Source organism: Anguilla anguilla, chromosome 2, assembly GCF_013347855.1.
Source record: "Anguilla anguilla isolate fAngAng1 chromosome 2, fAngAng1.pri, whole genome shotgun sequence".
Taxonomy (NCBI): Eukaryota; Metazoa; Chordata; class Actinopteri; order Anguilliformes; family Anguillidae; genus Anguilla; species Anguilla anguilla.
The window spans coordinates 65,800,563-65,820,169 of NC_049202.1; the positions used below are offsets into that span (position 1 = coordinate 65,800,563).

At 51.4% G+C, this 19,607-nt stretch overlaps 1 protein-coding gene across 3 annotated transcripts in view; it reads right to left on the bottom strand.

Moving 5' to 3' along the window:
• The window catches only part of ep300a (E1A binding protein p300 a), a 48,985-nt gene that overhangs the window by 23,424 nt on the left and 5,954 nt on the right, over positions 1-19,607 (bottom strand). For 2 of the 3 annotated variants that reach the window (XM_035404636.1, XM_035404635.1), the window contains exons 2-10: positions 12,016-12,623; positions 6,567-6,743; positions 5,835-6,165; positions 5,580-5,693; positions 4,146-4,385; positions 2,510-2,618; positions 2,078-2,212; positions 1,466-1,583; positions 977-1,160 (exon numbers count right to left, since the gene is read on the bottom strand). In XM_035404636.1, the coding sequence (XP_035260527.1) occupies positions 977-1,160; positions 1,466-1,583; positions 2,078-2,212; positions 2,510-2,618; positions 4,146-4,385; positions 5,580-5,693; positions 5,835-6,165; positions 6,567-6,743; positions 12,016-12,623 (2,016 nt within the window). The remainder of the gene's footprint in view (positions 1-976; positions 1,161-1,465; positions 1,584-2,077; positions 2,213-2,509; positions 2,619-4,145; positions 4,386-5,579; positions 5,694-5,834; positions 6,166-6,566; positions 6,744-12,015; positions 12,624-19,607) is intronic. The other variant, XM_035404637.1, reaches the window with a different exon arrangement.

Here is a 19,607-nt window from a genome sequence, read left to right on the forward strand (position 1 = left end):
AGGGCAGTGTGTAGGGTGCAGTACTCACTGGAGGGCAGTGTGTAGGGTGCAGTACTCACTGGAGGGCAGTGTGTAGGGTGCAGTACTCACTGGAGGGCAGTGTGTAGGGGCAGTACTCACTGGAGGGCAGTGTGTAGGGTGCAGTACTCACTGGAGGGTAGTGTGTAGGGGCAGTACTCACTGGAGGGCAGTGTGTAGGGTGCAGTACTCACTGGAGGGCAGTGTGTAGGGTGCAGTACTCACTGGAGGGCAGTGTGTAGGGTGCAGTACTCACTGGAGGGCAGTGTGTAGGGTGCAGTACTCACTGGAGGGCAGTGTGTAGGGGCAGTACTCACTGGAGGGCAGTGTGTAGGGTGCAGTACTCACTGGAGGGCAGTGTGTAGGGTGCAGTACTCACTGGAGGGCAGTGTGTAGGGTGCAGTACTCACTGGAGGGCAGTGTGTAGGGTGCAGCACTCACTGGAGGGCAGTGTGTAGGGTGCAGCACTCACTGGAGGGCAGTGTGTAGGGGGCAGTACTCACTGGAGGGCAGTGTGTAGGGGACAGTACTCACTGGAGGGCAGTGTGTAGGGTGCAGTACTCACTGGAGGGCAGTGTGTAGGGGGCAGTACTCACTGGAGGGCAGTGTGTAGGGTGCAGTACTCACTGGAGGGCAGTGTGTAGGGTGCAGTACTCACTGGAGGGCAGTGTGTAGGGTGCAGTACTCACTGGAGGGCAGTGTGTAGGGTGCAGTACTCACTGGAGGGCAGTGTGTAGGGGCAGTACTCACTGGAGGGTAGTGTGTAGGGTGCAGTACTCACTGGAGGGCAGTGTGTAGGGTGCAGTACTCACTGGAGGGCAGTGTGTAGGGTGCAGTACTCACTGGAGGGCAGTGTGTAGGGGGCAGTACTCACTGGAGGGCAGTGTGTAGGGGAGAGTACTCACTGGAGGGCAGTGCAGTACTCACTGGAGGGCAGTGTGTAGGGGGCAGTACTCACTGGAGGGCAGTGCGTTGGGGGGCGGGGGCTGGCCCAGGCCGGTGGGTCCCTGTGGCAGGGCAGAGGGGGACAGGCCGGACTGTGTGGGCATCATTCCCTGCTTCTGCAGCCGCGTCCTCCGCTTCTCCTCCAGCTCCTTCTGGATCTTATAGATCTTCTCTGCCAGGAGGTGGTAGTACTCCGCCTGGGGGGGAGACGGAGAGACAGTGAGGGGGGGGGCGGGGGACGGACAGACAGTGAGGTGGGAGCGGGGCCTGTACATTTAATATGACTATAAGCAAAGAAAGTAAAACAGCTGGATGTTAGAAGGGCTCATACACACATACACAACCACCTTCCCTCCATTATAAAACAGAATGCATGAGAAAGCGTGTCGATGGGCTGAAACGGTCACGTCTTTAAACGATGACCTGACTGTCACCACCTCACACGCGTGTGGAAAAAGTGCGAAAACAGACCAGTTAAAAAGCGCGGGAGGGCGGCTCTCACCCTGCTGTTGGCCGACTCGTACATGTCCCCCTCCACCTTGCGCGCGTAGGCCACCAGGTTCTCCATGCGCCGGTCCTTCAGGGCCGCGGGGTCGGGCGTGGGGAAGATGGCCTGCACGCTGGAGACAGACGGGGAAGAGAGCAGCCGCCGTCACCCCCCGAACCGCGACCGCTCAAGTTTGCATGCCCCGTCAGGGCAGCGCGACAGTCACGCACGGTTTGGACGGGGTGTATGACAGCAGACAGCCCCGCGGGCTCAGAGGTTTCAGTACCGACAGCTCTGTGCACCAGGAGGTCTTAACCCTGTGAAGAGCTGGTTTTTGGGAATGTTTTTTTTCTTTCCAGAATTCTGAGTCAGTGTTCTACCACTCTAAAACTCGCTTTCAATTAACGGAAGTGTTTTGCTGCATCAGCATTAGAATATTCAGCTAAGAGCAGAAGATTCTAATGCTGATGTAACAACCACTAGTGGTGATTGAAAGCAATGTTCTAGAACACAGACTTAGAATTTAGAAGGGGAAAAAAAAACCTTCCAAAAAAGCCTACTTTTTAAAGGGTTAAAGTACATTACATGTCCTGGCAGGTGTGCGCACTAGGAGGTCCCAGTACTCACAGCTTGTGCACCAGGTGGTTGCGCAGGTCCTGGGTGATGTCCTCATGCCAGCCCTTCCTCATGCCAGCGCTGGAGGGCGGGGTGGCCGTGGGCATGGAACCCAAGGCTCCGACCCCAACGCTGTCATTCATCAGACTGCAGAAACGGAGGGAAGGATGAAGGGAAGAGGGAGGAGAAGGTCAGATAACGTTTAGTGGAGTCGTATGGATATGGCTATGGACAGAAGGGCAAATAGGCCAGTTCTCCGTTCCCCTGAAATTCACCATTTAATCGTTACTTCTAAGATAAATTAGAATAATTATGGCCAAGGCTTGATATTCACATTAGAAAGACTCAATAAAACACACATCCCGCTGATAATAAATCTATAGATCAATTTATATATACATTTTTATTTAACTGACACTGATAAGAGGCAGTTCAAGGACGTACCTTTGCACGTTCATGCTGGTGTGCAGCATGGCATCCTGCAGAAGGCTCGACGGCTGGTTTTGGGGCTGCACCCCGACTCCTCCATTGACGCCCATGGGGTTACCTCCTGCTGGTGAAGACGAAGAAGAGAAACGGGTCAAGCACTGAACGTACACCCAGCTGCAATTACACACCAACCTGCTCACCAACCCCACCAACACGGCGTGAATGACACACACTGTGGAGAAGGGGCCCAGGCCACTGCACCACACTTTTTAAAAAAAATTTCACCTGTATTTCACCAGGCAAGTCATTAACAACAAATTCTTTACAATGGCGGCCTGGCAAGCGACAAAAGCCACACGCTGGACTTCCCCATGAAACAAAACTTTCGACCACGTTCTGCTTTTTTTTGTTTGTTTTCGAAACCGTGTCCTTGCTTCCTTATTACGTTACATATTGTACATTACACCTCACTGTAGTAAGGGGTAACGAAGTTCGTTGTTAAACAAAACAAAAAGAAAAAGAATAAGAGCTCCACCAATCCCAGAGTACGTTACTAACATCAAGGAATACAATGGCAGCAGTGATTGGAGCATACTTCCCGGTAATTTCTACTGGGCTCCTGGAAGAGCAGCCTAACCGTATCCACCAATCACACAGGGGAAGCAGTGCAGGGTAACGATCAGGCAGCTGGGATTGGAGCTCTGGGGGTGTGGATTCAATTCCCAGCAGGGCCTCTGCTGTCCAACACTAGAGCGAGGCTCTTAAACTGAATTGCTTCAGTCATATATCCAGCCTCACAAATGGATTGTACATAAAAATAAATGTAAGCTGCGTAATTCACTCTGGATAAGAGCTTTTACTGTGTTCCTAAATGTAACGCAGATGTAATCTCCGTTGCCACGGTTTTATTGGCTGTTACCGGCGTGCTGTGATAGGTGGAGCTCCTCTCGGCTATCTACCGTTAACGGGACATTACAGCCATCTTGTCTCCATTTTATTATCCCAAGTAATTCCCACAAGGATCCTGGAAGCATAGCCAAAAAGTGTTCACCAATCACAGTCTGCACCATTTCTCTGGTTGGCACCAGTGCGCTCTTATTGGAGGAGCTCCTCTCCGTTTTCTACCGGTATGATGACATCACAGCTGTCTTAAGCTGGGAGTATACTTGCTGCGGAAACAAACTTCAGCTAGTTTGTACGAACTAAATGACATAAAACAACGCGTTTGTGGAGAAAACGTAACTCCACATTGAATTTGGCCACCAGTGTACACATCCTTGCTCGCCAAACTAGCAGAAACACTGCTGAAAATGTGGAGGTTGCCTGCACTTGGTCTAAAACATCACATTGGCGGCCAGTCCCCTTGTCTGACTGAGGAGACGAACATACAATCTCCTCTTTGTTCATTTCTGATTTTGCAGTGCTAAATAAACTGAAGCGACTTTGAAATCAAAGTCTATTGCTAGAAGTTTCTTCTCCTTTACCACAGCCATTTTGTTTTCCGTGTACGGGTCAGCGAATGTCATCAGTTCTGTGCTTCCTGTGGTTACCACAACCGCAGAATCTGAATCTACGCCCCCGACCAGTGTGTCGATTTCAGCCGAATTTGGCTCCTAACCCCCGAGCTGTACCCGCGCAGCGCCGCACTGACCCATAGCGTTGAGAGGCCTCATGCCCGGCTGGCCCTGCAGCCCCTGGCCAGGCAGCGCGGGCTGGGCCGGCTGGGTCTGGATCTGGGTGCCCTGGTAGGTGAGGCCCAGGGCGGCGTAGGCCCGCTCGATGGAGCTGGGGTCGATCTGGCTGGGCGGGTTTAGGCTGGGGGCGCTCGGCTGACCCCCCGGGACGGCCCCGAGGGAGGAGCTCAGGCCCACGCTGGCGCTGCCCAGGAGAGCTACGGGGGGGGAGGGGGGGGCAGGAGAGAGGGGAGGGGACAAACAGGAGAGAGGGAGGCAAAATAGAGAGGGAGAGGGATAAAAAGGAGGAGGAGAGAGGGAAGAGAGGGAGAGGGAGAAACAGCAGGAGGAGAGAGGGAAGAGAGGGAGAGGGAGAAACAGCAGGAGGAGAGAGGGAAGAGAGGGAGAGGGAAGTGAAAAACAGAAGTTGACAGGGAAACGGAGGAGGGGGAGAAAAAGAGGTGTTAACACTCTTACCCGTAACACAATGGAAAAGAAGGAAACAGACTCAATGGCATTCCTGAGACTGGACAGGGAGAGGACGGGTCTTCACAGTACTTTCCCAGCATACAGTGCACCATTGTGATTCACAGGCCAGGAACACAAACAAATGACAAAACGCCAAGCAGCCATCAGCACATTCACAAAAACATAAAAAATAAACCCTCAGCTAAGGCCAAGAAACGCAGCAGTACAGTAATGTTCTGCACTAAGACATTATTTATTTAAGATTATTCAGAGATTTTCAAGGAGCCATGGGATCAATGCACATACATTGTATCTAAACATCACCCGGAGACACAGACAGAGACGAGACAGACAGACCAGAGAAACACAAAGAGATGAAGACAGAGACACAGATGGAGAGACAGAGAGACACAGACAGAGAGACAGACAGTGACAGACAGAGTGACACAGACAGACAGACAGAAAGACAGAGAGACAGACAAAGACAGACAAAGTGACAGAAAGACAGACAGACAGACAGAGACAGACAGACAGACAGAGACAGACAGAAAGAGAGACAGAGAGACAGACAGACAGAAACACAGACAGACAGAGACAGACAGACAGAGGGACAGACAGACAGACAGAGGGACAGACAGACAGACAGAGACAGACAGACAGAGGGACAGACAGACAGACAGACAGACAGTGACAGAGAGAGAGAGACAGACAGACAGAGAGACACAGACAGAAAGACAGAGAGACACACAGACAGAGACAGACAGAGAGACAGACAGACAAAGTGACAGACAGAGACAGACAGACAGAAAGAGAGACAGAGAGACAGACAGACAGAAACACAGACAGACAGAGGGACAGACAGACAGACAGAGGGACAGACAGAGACAGACAGACAGAGACAGACAGAAACAGACAGACAGAGGGACAGACAGACAGACACTCACACTGCTGGTTCCTCTTGTCCCCGGCGTTTTTAAGTGGCAGGCAGACGGGGCAGTCGTGCCGCGTGCAGTTCTTCCAGTGAGAGATGATCTGTCGTGAAGAGGCACAGTGCGCCACTGGGGGGGGGGGGGGGGGGGGGGGTAAGGAACAGCGCGTTAGAATGAGCTCCTCCCAAACTCTCACCCTTAGGGGAACAGGCTACACTACTGTATCCTACTGAGATAAAATGCAGTCTCAAGATCGGTCGCGGCGCTCACCCTGGCAGGACTTGCCGGCCTGGCAGTGGGTCATGTGGTTGAGGACGTTCTTCATGGTGCGGCAGTGGGGCAGGTTGCACTGGCGCACCTCCCCGTTGGCCTGCTCGCGCCGCTGGCACTTGTGGGCGTGGAGCAGGAGCACCAGCTGCTGCTGGATCAGCTTGCGCTTCTCCGGGTCGGCCGTAGGGGGCGCTGCTGCCGCTGCTGCCGCCGCCGCTGCCGCCGAGGCTGCAGAGGCGGAGCCCAGCCCGCCCTGGGGGCTGGACACCATTCCCCCCGCCCCTCCTGGTCCCGTCACACCGGGCACCACTGCAGAGGCCTGCGGAGAGCCCTGGGACAGGGCAGGGGTGGAGAGAGAGGGGCAGGGGTGGAGGGACAGGGGCAGGGGTGGAGGGACAGGGGCAGGGGTGGAGAGAGAGGGGCAGGGGTGGAGAGACAGGGGCAGGGGTGGAGAGAGAGGGGCAGGGGTGGAGACACATGGGCAGGGGTGGAGAGAGAGGGGCAGGGGTGGAGAGACGGCAGCCATTAGCTACAGGACAGAGCTGATGAGTAAAAAGGGCAGCAACTGCCCAAGAACTGCACAGGTAAAATGGTCACAGTGCACTTGTGAGGTGTAGATGGCTCAGGGGATTTTGAAATAAGAACCGTCGAGCTGGAAGTCTTTAATGTAAATGGATTTAAGTGCATGCCGGCACGCACACACTCCGACCGAAGGAACAGAAGAGGCCTCACCATGTTGGCCATGCCCTGCATGGGCTGGGTCTTCTTGTCCATGCTGAACTGGGCCAGATTGTTGGGAAGACCGGCCTTGTTCTGGAGCTGCGGGCCCAGCCCGGCACCCCCCAGACCCTGGCCTGCAGACTGAGCAAACGGGCCACCATAGGGACCAGCATTACCCATCAGACCCATCTGCAAGGAAGGAGGGAGAGAGGGGGAGAGAAAGAGAGGGAGGGGGGAGGAGAGAGGGAAAGACGGGGAGAGGGGGAAAGGGGGAAAGAGAGGGAGGGGGAAAAGAGGGACACAAGGAGATGAGGGCATGAGAACCAGTTTGAGGGTGCATTTTATGTCACACGCACACCACTTAATTCATACTGATTACACAGATCAGCTAGCCAGGTAGCTACAACATGTTCCCCATCAAGGAAATAGCATAAAGTCCCCCCCCCCCCCCCAATATCATGGAATGACAATGTTCTGCTTAACAAACAGAGAACAGCCGCTGCAAAAGGATGACATTATCGCACCTGTGTTTTGTAGTTGTTCCAATGACCATGAAATGCACTTTTGCATGTCGCTGTGGATGAAAGCGTCTGCTAAAATGCAATGTAATGGCGTGGCTGATTAGTGTGATGTCAGGCAGGGGACACAGCAGCAAGGCTGCGTTTTGAAAGGAGAACAACCCAACGTTCCAGACGGGGACTCGAGTCTCGCAGCGCCTGAACGCGATGGCGTTTTATTTTTGGATGTTCTCGCGTGTGGGGTTGCAGTCACGTCAGGACAAAACCGCGGTTAGCCGAGTGCAGCGCACACTCGTTTCATTCACAAATTTCACGTCTCCCAACCGGTAAAAATCTGAAGCCCTTTCTTAGGGAACCCCTTGCTTGGGAGGCAAGAGTCTGAGGAGAACCATTTTAAATTCATTGTCTGGATTCATGTTTGTGAATTGATTGAAACAGAACGCAGCAAACCGTTGACCGTGCGCAGCCGAATTCCCATGGAAAATGCACCAACACCACATTCCTGGAGTTCCGCACGCAGAGCAGAACTCACTGAGATTCGTCCATCATTAATATTCAGTGAATCAATTAACCCCCGCGCACTACCTCCAGCCAGTGAAACGCTACAGCAGCTTACACCCGAACCTAACCCAGCACCCGAACCTAACCCAGCACCCGTTTGGTGCTCCCCAATGAGCTTCTCCCTGAAAATGGAAGACTGAACGGAGGACAGACACACGCACACGCATGTGCAAAACGCACTCCAAGCGCACAAACACAAGTTTCTTCTTCAGCTCAAACACTGCACAGAGGAGTTCGATGAGCATCGCATTTTAAACGGTCACCATAAAATTCACTGTTAATAAACCACAAATCTCAAGTTCTGTAACAGTACTCTTGTTAGCCTTGGGCCCCAGTATCACTCAGTGATGTGCCACACCTTCAGATTTTAACAGTTACAGAACAATTATTTACCTCTCATTGCGTAACCGTACAATTTCTTTTAGTACCTCTGGGAGTCCTTGTCTTGTAACCCCAACAATAACACTCACAAAGCTGGGTTACAGGCTTGTTTAAGTTCCTTCTAATTTCCACAGCTTGTGAAGATCAGTATCCAATCAGCGGCAGCGCCCATGTAACCTGCCCCGCCCTCGGCGTCTCATTGGCCTCTAAAGTCTGCGTTGTGGTGTGCGCCTCTGGACACATGAATTAGGGGGAGCACCGCGTTCTCCAAATGCGGCTCTGGACAAACGGAAGGCATCGAGGCAATGGGACACGGGACGAACCGAGCAGCTCAGAACACAAAAACACAGCGATTTATCTGAAAGGGTGCGACGGAATTTGTATGCAAGTTACAGTACACCCCGTCCCCCGTCCCCTCGCTCAAACTGCCCCTGAATTTTAGCGGGAAAACACCAAAAATAAAGAGTGAAAATGAGCAGTCGCCCCCAGGCTTTATTGCGGAGCAGATTATAAAATTTGGAATTCAGGCTCACTGAGTCCAGAGGCTAAATATTTTAAACCCCATTTCATCACCCGGCTTGGGTCGGACATTTCACGCCACAATAACTGAACAGAAAAAGGGGTTTACTCCACCACTTAAATTCACAATTTATTAAAATGTGCAAATGATAGCAGAGATTATAGTAATTAGCAGAATACTGCATATCTCTCTTGTAATTAACAATTTTTTTTGAAAACATTGTTTGCATTCCATTTGCACTGCATTGTAGACTGCAGATTTAATTTGGCTCACTCGCTGGTCAATGTCCAAGTGAACGCAAAATGCTGGCCACACATTCAGCCAAATGAAAATGTTCTGGGCAGAATCCCTTTGAGGTATTCTGTGAACACAGATATTGCCCATTAAGACTATCCATACATAACATACATAATATATACATAATACATAATATATAATGAAAACACAGCTCATTTCCCCCAGCCCCTTAATTTCGTATTTTTGCATAGTTAATTAACATTTACCAATCAACCTCAGTCAGAACTGAGCCGGTGTGAAAATGAGCACAAAGACACTTGCTCTACAAACAAGGCTGAGAAGGACTGTCCCACCTCGCACAGCTCATGAGAAGAGAAGGAGCTTAACGTTTCTGAAGGACACTGCCCAGTCTCAGGTATATTTTTGTCAGTGGTGACTTTCAAACATAATTTGGAAAACATGGTTCAAAAGCAAGCGAACACAGAACCCAGAATGAGCGTTCACTTATTTTTCCCCGAGACTCATTTCCCACCAAAGCAGGTTTTATTTGAACACATTTTTTTAAAGTAATCCTTTGGGCTACAACAGCCCTGTGAGAGGGTTTTCAAAGGTGCCGCTGAACACCTGTGTGACGATCTGCCAAGCAGCAGCGCATCGGAGTCCATCCATAGCTACAGAGCGCAGAACATACCCGGGGAGCGGATATGGTTTCAGGGCTTCCATAGTCCGCAGTCATCATCCAACAACAGTACGCATCTTACCAGGCAAGCAAGACACATTATCACTCGTTACCATCGTCGTTCTGACAGATCCCGACAAAAGAAGCTAAACTGCAAAATAAAATAGCAGGTAACAATGTTAGCGACGGCGATGGGTTTAGAGCTTCTGCATCGCGATGTGTGGATTCTGGCCCTTTAGGGTTTGTGTGCATTTAGCTCGCTGGTGCTGTGTAAGGGCTCAGCAGGCCAGTGTAGTTCTGTCCTATTCCTCCTCATGCACATAGGGACTAATGAGTCCAGCCTTCCCCCAGAACAGCGCATGCAGATGCATTATGGGAGCAAGGCAGAACACCCCAGCAGCCAGCGCATGCAGATGCATTATGGGAGCGAGGCAGAACAGCCCAGCAGCCAGTGCGTACAGATGCATTATGGGAGCGAGGCAGAACAGCCCAGCAGCCAGTGCGTACAGATGCATTATGGGAGCAAGGCAGAACAGCCCAGCAGCCAGTGCGTGCAGATGCATTATGGGAGCGAGGCAGAACAGCCCAGCACACTACAAACAACTCAGGAGAGTGCAGTCATCGCGCACTTGTCATCACAAACTAATAAACGCCCCGCTGCTTCCTGTAAGTGCACTCGCTCTTAATGCTGGAGCAGCGCACTGCAACAAACAACAAACACAAGCGGAACGCACGGAGGGAGGGGACGATCAGCCAGCCCTTTCCCCTTCCAGCCTGCGCACGTTCCCACTCACTCCGCTCATTTAAGGAAGACCTGGGCTCAAACAGAAAGCGCAACAATAAACGGCCACTGCAAACGCTACCGTCCTTGGAAGAAGCGTGCCGAGAAAGCGTCCATTAGCAACCACACACAAGACAAGAAACGACACCCGAGGGCAGAGCCTGCAGCGCACGCTGCCCTGAGACGGCCCCGCCTCCGAGGGCAAGCACTACGGTATGTAACGCGCACATCGATACGCACACCCAGGTGCCAGGACAAAACCGAACTGAGGAAGAGTATCCCGACTACACTTTACTGCTCCCGTGGCAAATGTATCTGCTGCGCACCAAATACAGCGTTCCGGAAGCACCCGCGCCTTTTAAGCTCGCCGCGGGAGCGCTAAACCCACAGCCCGCCGGATGCCAGTGACATCACGAGCGCAAGACTTTCTACGGGGAATAAGTAAATGGACAAATTAATAATAAAAATCGATTGTACGCATTACCAAAACTCGAGAGGACCCCGGTAATTGAATCAGTGCGAGAACAAAGTAAGAAAATAAAGATCATCGAGAGCAGGCAACGTGATCGCAAACCACGTCCACAGGGAGAACGGCATCAATTACCCGCCCAGCAAATTACCATTCGGACTGAACGAGGCCAGATTTCAGATCCTCGCCCTCGATGAAGCTCACTGGACGAGTATACTAAGGAGGAGCTCAGAGACGCGAGCTGGGTTCGAATGAACAGAATGCACCGAATTCCCGCCTCCTGCAACTTTCACATAGAAAAGGAGGGGCTGGTCTCATAACAGGCATCACACTACTCAAGACTCTGGGCTTTTGAAAACTTGTGTTAAAGTTTAGTCAACAGATGGGAACTGTGGGGGGGGGAAAAGGGGTACAGCACCCAGAAACTGCTCCTGGCTCCCCTGCTCTTGAGAGCAGCCTGGTTTATGCAGGCAACTGGGCTCCTTCAGCCAATACCAGCCTTTCTGCATGATGATGTCATCAGTCCCATACAGGGAGATGCGGTCCATTAAAACTTCACATAAAACGAGAAAGCCGCATTTAAAAGATACGACGCATGTAACAGCAGGAGAAAAGAGTCACCTTTTTACCAAACCTGTCATCACTCTCACAAATAGGCCCAACAGTAACACTCAAACCGTAGAATAAGGCTAGCTGCCCTGCTACTAGTCTAATTCCCTTATACCCTTCAATTCAATTCCCTTCAAACTCATCAGTTAATAAGTAAATAAATAAATAAATAAATAAATAAATAAAAAATCAAATAATAAATTTAAAAATCCCCAACTCAAGGATACAGCAACAAAACTCGTTATAACCCTAGTTGACCCAAAAATGTAATTAAGCCATGTGTTTACACTCACTCAGAGCACCATGTATCCATCCAGCTGAGATTTGACTGGTTTTCTACTGCAGCTCTCCCTGATACAACAGACCTCAACTAACCCATATTTTTGTAGCGCTCAATGTCCCAAAAATTTACATTAAAAAACTCTTTGGAACTCACACGCACTATTTGGAAGGAGATATTGCTGTTGAGTTTTTTTTAATGTGAATTTTTTGGCGCACTGAGCACCACAAAAATATGGGTCTTATGAGGTCCACTGCATCGGGGTGAGCTGCAGCGAATACCCAAAAAAAAACAGATCAAATCTCAGCGATACTATCTGTATGGACAGCCAGTGCTCTGGGTGAGAGGAATTCAATTTTTGGGTGAACGGTCTCTGTAAGCTGGAGCAGTACGGAGCTCTGCCGCTCACACAGGTGCCTTGTTTACCTTGTTCAGTGCTCCTGGCTGCTGCCCCCGCAGTGGCGCCTGTGCCCCTCCTCCCTGCTGCTGCTGCTGCTGCTGCTGCAGGGTGTCCGCAAGCAGGTTGCTGTTGCTGCCCATCCCCGGGTTCGAGTAGCCCATCCTGGGAGAGCCGTTCATCACCTGGCCCACCATCATGCCCTGCTGCTGGGGCGCGGGCGCCTGCTGCGGCCCGTTGCCCTTCTGCGCTCCCATCATGCCCCTGTTCATGGCGCCCACCATGCCCGCCTGCTGCTGCTGCTGCTGCTGCTGCTGCTGCATCATGCCCGCGTGCTGGGGCGAGAGGTGCTGCTGCTGCTGCTGCTGCGGCCCCATGCCCGGGGACTTCATGCCGGCCAGCAGCCCCATGGGGCCCCCGCCGGGGCTGCCGGCGCCGCCCTGCTGGGCGGGGGGCTGGGGGGCCCCGGACCGCAGGAGCTCGGAGAGCTGCTTGTGTTTGGCGGCGGCGTCCTGGGCGGCGCCCCCCAGGCTGGTGTGCAGCTGGCTCAGGTCCCCGCCGTTGGCCAGGCCCAGGTCCGTGGAGCTGATGAGCTCGTCCGGGAGGTCTTGCTCCAGGTCGAAGAGCGAGCCGAAATCTGAGGGGGGTGGGGGGGGGGGGGGGGGGGGGGGGCGGGGAGAGAGAGGTTAGACAGCGGCCCATCCCAACACCAGCACAGAGGGAAAGGCTCCACAGGGCTCCCATTTTAGGAACATTTGCTCCAGAATATTTACGTTTGCCAACTGGAAAAATAATTTTGGTGCGTTCGAAGTTAAAGAAGTGGAAATAATATCAGTTTAGCGTCGCCCTGTGGGGGGGGGGGGTGGTTCTCTGTAGGGGACAGAGAGAGGGAGGAAGAGAGATCGAAAACTTCACGGTGCTTTGCAGTAAGCTGAATGGCAGCTCACTAGGCAGCGGCGGGTTATCAGACCGTTATCTGAACTGATTTCAGCTGTGCTGATAGGCAGATACGCAGAAGGCAAATGAGCCTTCAGCTACTGGCTGATGAGCGTATTTCAGACATCACAGACCGATGCACAGCTCCATACAAACCACAACACACACAGACAACACGCACATCAAGGAAAACCACACCCATGAAAAGGCCATCTTAAACCTGGCGAGTGTGAAGCAAATCGCATGCAAATTTAGACCCAGCTATCTGCAGCAGTGCCACACAGCAGCAAGATACCCATCGCCACCTGAAAGGCAATTCTTTCTTTGAAATGCCTTTCCAAGAGTTTGCAGCCAGATTATCGCATAGGGGCCTAAATTTGTGTGCCAAATGGATGTGCACACATGCAAAATTGCAACCATTACACAAACAGGCAAATGGGATCGACTGAAATGATTCCGCTAAGTACAATTTAGCCTAAGTTATTTTTTTTTTTTTTTTATACCAAGTCGTTTTTTTTTTTTAGTTTAATGTTGGTTTGCATTCACAGGTGCCAGTGGACCCACTTCATGCCATTCCCCCTTTTTATTTCCCCACTTTGGAATTATCAACTGGGCTGCAGGGTTCCACTGTGCCACACACACCCCAGCAAGATCTGGGCCAAGAGCCCACTCGCCCACTAACTAAAAGCCAGGCCCATTTGCCACACAGTCGACCACACCGTACTACAGGACAGCTAGCGCCAAATCTAGAGGGGCACCTCACTCATGACAACTGGCACCCTTGTGGGTAACTGGCACACAACTGGGACCAACTAATGCAGCAATTATCCCCATGAGCCACGGCAAACCGAATCCCCTTTCACGCGCGCATCTTCACCCGTAAATGTTCCCGCAACTTTTCATGTCGGCGTCACGCGTGAACAGGAGCAGGTGTCGGTTTTCCGTGTAAGACGTTCCCGCCAATTTGCCAGGTCAGGACCGTGTAAGATTTACGAAAATCTTTCGCCGCGACTCCAGTGTGAACAAAAAGCAGCAACGTGAAGGACACAAAAGGTTACAACGTCCTTCCAAGAAGACCTTTGTTTTTGGCACAATTTCCTTAACAAATACAACTATTACTGAATCCGCACTCTCAACAATTCTCGCACAAATACGCGACGCTGCACGCGGACGATGTTGGAGCCGCACCGTGTCATTTTTCGATGGGAAACGCGGACGTTTATTTTAGGAATGGAACAAACGGTGCCACTGCCCCCTGCGTGACGCGGCTTTGTCTCCTTTAAGAACACGGTTACAAAATTGTCATCATTGCCTCACACGTTGCTCGGGTGCTGTGCAATACCTCGCCCTCGTAAACATCTGTGTCAGGCTCTGCCAGTTTTGAGTTGCTTTTTTAACGCAATGAAGCAGACCCCATTATCAGAGGCCGATACGGCAGAGCTATTTAACTTGGCTAAAATAATTATTTCTGTAGCTTTTTTTTTTATTTCATTTTTTTTTTTTTAAGTTGATAAATCATGCTTCCTTTGTTTATCTACCCTTAGCCATTTTGGATCATATAACTGGGCTATGCCGGCTAAAGAGGTTACCATAAATCATCCTAAAACTATCCACTCTTCAGCTGTGTTTCGCTGGTAGGATTCACTTGTTGGCCAAAACTATTATTTCAGAAAATGATCTGGCTGCTTTCTAGACAAACTAACGCAGCGTTAATGATCTGTCCTGCATTGCTTCACAGGGCAGACATCCTGCCTTGCTCAGTATACCCGGAGCAGTCATGTCATGTGTGAGCAGACTCGACATGGACCTTTCCCGTGAAGGAGACCGGTGTGTGCACAGGGAACACCGCTGCCTAACCTGGACAACTGAATCCGACAATGTTGCAGGTTGTGAAAGGGGCTTTGGACCCACCCTAATCCAACGGGGGGGGGAAGAGAAAAATATAATTTTTAAAAACCCGAAGTCAGTCAGCGCCAAAGTCTGGGCTTCGGCCTGTGATGTCTGTTTATGCAGCGGGCAGCTTTACGGTCAGCAGGAGGAGCGGCGTGGATCCACATTACTGAACGCTCAGGAGCTGAAGTGCTGGAGATTACACCGCGAGGCATTAAAATGCAACAAATGGTTTTCACACCAACCTGCACTAAAACACAGAAAAAAAGGGAGATTAATTTCTTGAGCGGGGGGGGGGGAGGAGGAGGGGGGGGGGTGGACCGTGTATAATGCCAGAGCCCCCTGAGGACACGCTGATGTTCAAAGCCATTATGAAGATGAAGGAGGTTAGGCACAAAGGGGCACCATTTTCTCAATGAAGGAGAAAAACAACACCCTCTGTCCTCCATTTCCTGCCAGCGATGATCGCGCGCAACGCCACGCCGAAATGGGGGCGGGGGGGGGGGAGACTTCTTCAAATCCACCAGCGGTGCTCAGAGCGAGCGGAGCGCGAGGCGAATCGGACGACCGAGCGTGCCGGCGCAGGCCGGAAAAGAGCCGGGGGCCGGCCTGGGGCGAGGACGCGGGGCGAGGACGCGGGGCGAGGACGCGGGGCGAGGACGCGGGGCGAGGACGCGGGGCGAGGACGCGGGCCGGGGTGGGGCAGGGCGGCGTCCGGATCTTCCGTTCCTGCTCGACAGTGGGCGGGCCGTCCGATCGCCCCCCCCCCCAACTTCTGAGCCGGTCCACCAGCGCGACTCAGCACGGACGGCCCCCATACAGCGATACGGCCCTTCTGCCCCCACGCAGAACCACCGGCACATCGCTAAATACAGCAGCGCACAAAAAGGTAAATTTGCCGAATTTCTGTAGAATTGTCCACGTCCTGGTGATCCATGCTGCTGTTACACTTGTTATTCTGCACCAAACGGGTGTGTTCACAGTCCAGTGACCCCGTTCCCTGGTCCTGGCGGGCCGCAGGGTCTGCTGGTTTTTGTTGTTACTCAGCACTTAATTGATGAAGTAAAGCAGACGATTACACCCTTAACTCACCTCACCTGGTTTCTGGGGTCTGAATCGGTCGCTGATATTAAAGCTAAAGCAAAAACCAGCAGCCCCAGCGGCCCGGGAGGACTGAATGATGATCACCACCTTAGGCTCTGGTGCCCCATGCTGAAGCAGACCTGGCTAGAGTAGCGTACAGCTGCCTGAGGACGTGTGTGAGAGAGTTCATCCCAGAGAAATCTACACCACGCTTCCACAAGGGGCCTGAAGCTTGCTGGCCTGGCCAGTGATGGTCACAGGGCTAATCTGCCTGAATGTACGGTGTCCTGTTGGCAATATCGCACGTGCGAAGCGCCTCACACCTTTAGACCTTTGACCGTCCTGCTCACTATTGAGTGCCTTCCAGATTTAAGGCAGTTTGGGGAATTAGATGATCTTCTGATCCTTCCTGGCTGAAGAAATCAGAAACTGTCCCAACGCCGACAGCCACAAATGAACAAATACAGAGCCAGTCTGAGAATGAGAGAGAACTCAATCATGACGGTGCAACCTGATCAATGCTAATCAGAACAGCGTATAACCCAGGCTGTCAGACATCCAAACACGGGTCAACCGAGCACATGCGTTGCGTACACACACACACACATACACGCACACGCACACACACACACGCACGCACGAACACATACACACACACACACACACACATGCACGCACAAGCACACACAGGCATACACACGCAGGTGAATGGGCAGCAGCAGCAGTGCGTTAACACAGACCTGAGAGGGTGAGGTTAATGGAGAGCCTGTGACTGAGGACACACCGCGGCTACACTCTCACCCCGCTGAGCAGGGCAGGGCTGGGGTTGCTCTGGATGACTGGCAGGACACAGCACCGCCTCAGAGAGGGGCGGACGGGATTCTCCATGACCCCGCTGCTTTAGGGTAGAGCCTCACCTCACCTCACCTCCCCCAAACCCAGCGCCCCGGGGAGCGGGGCACGCGATCCCTCTCCAAAGGGCAAACCGCGCTTTCACAGGGCACCACACACCTGTGAGGCCAGGAGGGCCTGAACAGCCAAACACTGAAAGACCACTATGAGAAAACTGCCCTTCTACACAAGGCACACAGGTACAGTGTTAATGCCACTGCTCTCTGTGGCACAGTGTTAATGCCACTGCCCTCTGTGACACAGTGTTAATGCCACTGCTCTCTGTGGCACAGTGTTAATGCCACTGCTCTCTGTGGCACAGTGTTAATGCCACTGCCCTCTGTGACACAGTGTTAATGCCACTGCTCTCTGTGGCATAGTGTTAATGCCACTGCTCTCTGTGGCACAGTGTTAATGCCACTGCCCTCTGTGGCACAGTGTTAATGCCACTGCCCTCTGTGGGCCTGGCCACAGCACCCCAATTACAGAAAATAATTAAGGTTAGTGACATCACAGCTTGGGTCTTTTCTGCCAATCTCATACACACATAACCTAAGCACTCATAACTCACTGCACAGCTTTTACGGTCAGTCAGGAAACACAGAGAGGCTCTGCCTTTTTATAAAAGAGAAGAGTTCACCTGCCCTAGACTTGTTCTCCACGGAGTGCCGGTGCTGAACTACAGTGAACCTCGTGGGGACAGCCCAGTGTACAGGCAAGAGCCATCCGCCATCACGCCATCACGCTCCGACGAAAGCCAGTTCACAGGCCTTTCAGATGTTCTACAGCAGCAAGCGTTCAGAGACACACCACTCCGTGTGCTCCCTGCTCCACCAGCACTAGGGAAGAGCCACATGGGGCCACACGAAAAGCGGTGCAAACGAGGTCAAGCCGATACATGGCAGCATGAACAGCACACGCCAGCGTTTCACAGGAGCATCCAATCATATTCCTGATGTTGGCCATGGCCAGCCAATCAGCAGTGCTCCAGTGGGCAGCATTACCCTCGGGTTTGGTTTGGCATTTCCTCAAACTCAACAGAGAACTCCAGGAACAGACCAACTGATCTGAGCGCCGCAAAGGCCACAGACTCTTTCCACCCGTCGTCATTGGCCGTTGGGTCATGTGATCACTCAATTCGCTGGCGACACTGACCAGGGTGTGGAAATGGGAGGACGCACAGTTAATCGATGATGTAGCAGAACAAACCGGGAGACTAATTTCGGTAGTCATCTTGGGCTAAAGAAAAAACTTTCATCTTGGGCTAAAGCTGAAGGTCACATGCCTTCAAAGTAAAGCATCCAACCGGCAACTTGCAAAATGCACTTCTGCAGATGTGGAATTTAAAATATGGAAACGCAGCAGGGGTGAACTGCTTTTATTCCATCCAGCCCAAACCAAGCTCAACAGACCTCTGATAGAGTTTTGCCTGATTGAGCTTCTTGGGGCAAATTACCACTAGATGCCAAATGAAAACATTCACCAAGTGCAATCTATTCAGAGTCAAACAAATCAGTCTTTTTCAGGGACAGCCTTAACAACCTTCTCCTAGCAACAGTCCTGGTTAACAATGACTTGAAACCAAAAGTGAAAAATATACTGTCAAGAAATGTGAACCATCCAAAAATGTCTGAGGTGTGGAAGATGACGCTGACATTCTGTGCCGAGCTCTCAATGTTTTCTGTTCTCGGAAATTTATATATGGAGTAAAAATCTGGTTCCTACAACAGAAAATGTATTTATCTGTAAATCTGGCTATGGCCCAGGATTTCAACTAGTCCGTCAATTTTCTTCATATCGGCATACAAAAATTGTAAGCAGTCTATAAAAGCAGCAACTGATGAGACCGCAAGCTTCTTGTACCGTTGTAAACCTTTTACGAGAACAAATGCACCAAGCTCCTAAAGGACGCCTTGTAACACACGTTCACAAAAATGAGTTGTGCTGCATAAACCACGGCAACCCTAGTCACTGGAAAGGCAAGAATCCAGGACATTAGCACAACAAACCTGTGAACGCACATCGTTCCAGTGCCCGATTTCTTTTTTGGTATCAGGCTATTACTTTCATCACACTCCCGTATGAAAACTGTAGAACCGGCACTCGTTGTCCTTCTTCTGAAATATGAACATCATCTTTCCCCCATAAGCTTTTACTCAACCGTTGCTACTTGCATGTATTCTGATGCCAAAGAACAGTGTCCGCTATGCTTCACAGACAGCAACACGGACTGCCACAGCTTCGCTCCATTACCAGACAGTAGGGATGCAAAGGCTCCCATTCGGTTTACCACCCGCGGTTCGGTAGCTTCAAAAGTCCCCTTTCATATCCAGCTATATTTTCAAAATAGGCACTTTGACAACAACTTTGTGCTTTTTTTAATTTGTCACGTAGCAGTTATGTTCCCCATTTCTATTTGCTGGCAAACAACACCGAAAATAAGAAATACAAAGATCACAAACTCACACCACTTCCATTTAAATCCAAAACCAGCAGAACCATTTGCACAGGTGCAGTTGTGGCTAGTGCAGCTAATGGCTGAAACTTCAGCCAGTTTGCGAAATGGCAAGTGCATGAGGGGAGAAAAAAAAACAGTTTAACAGCTAAAGGATCTGCCGACACGGTTTAAATCCGCTACTTAGAAATATGGATTTAGTGATAATAATGGTAGTGGGAGGGGGGGGGGGCATAGCTCAGAAGAAGCACGAAACCGTCCAGACCCAGGGCGCACCGTAGCGTTACATATACAGCCAGGGATCAGCAAGTAGCGATTATGTTCCAGGGATTAGTCATATCCTAAGTGTCATGAGTAGAACTTGGC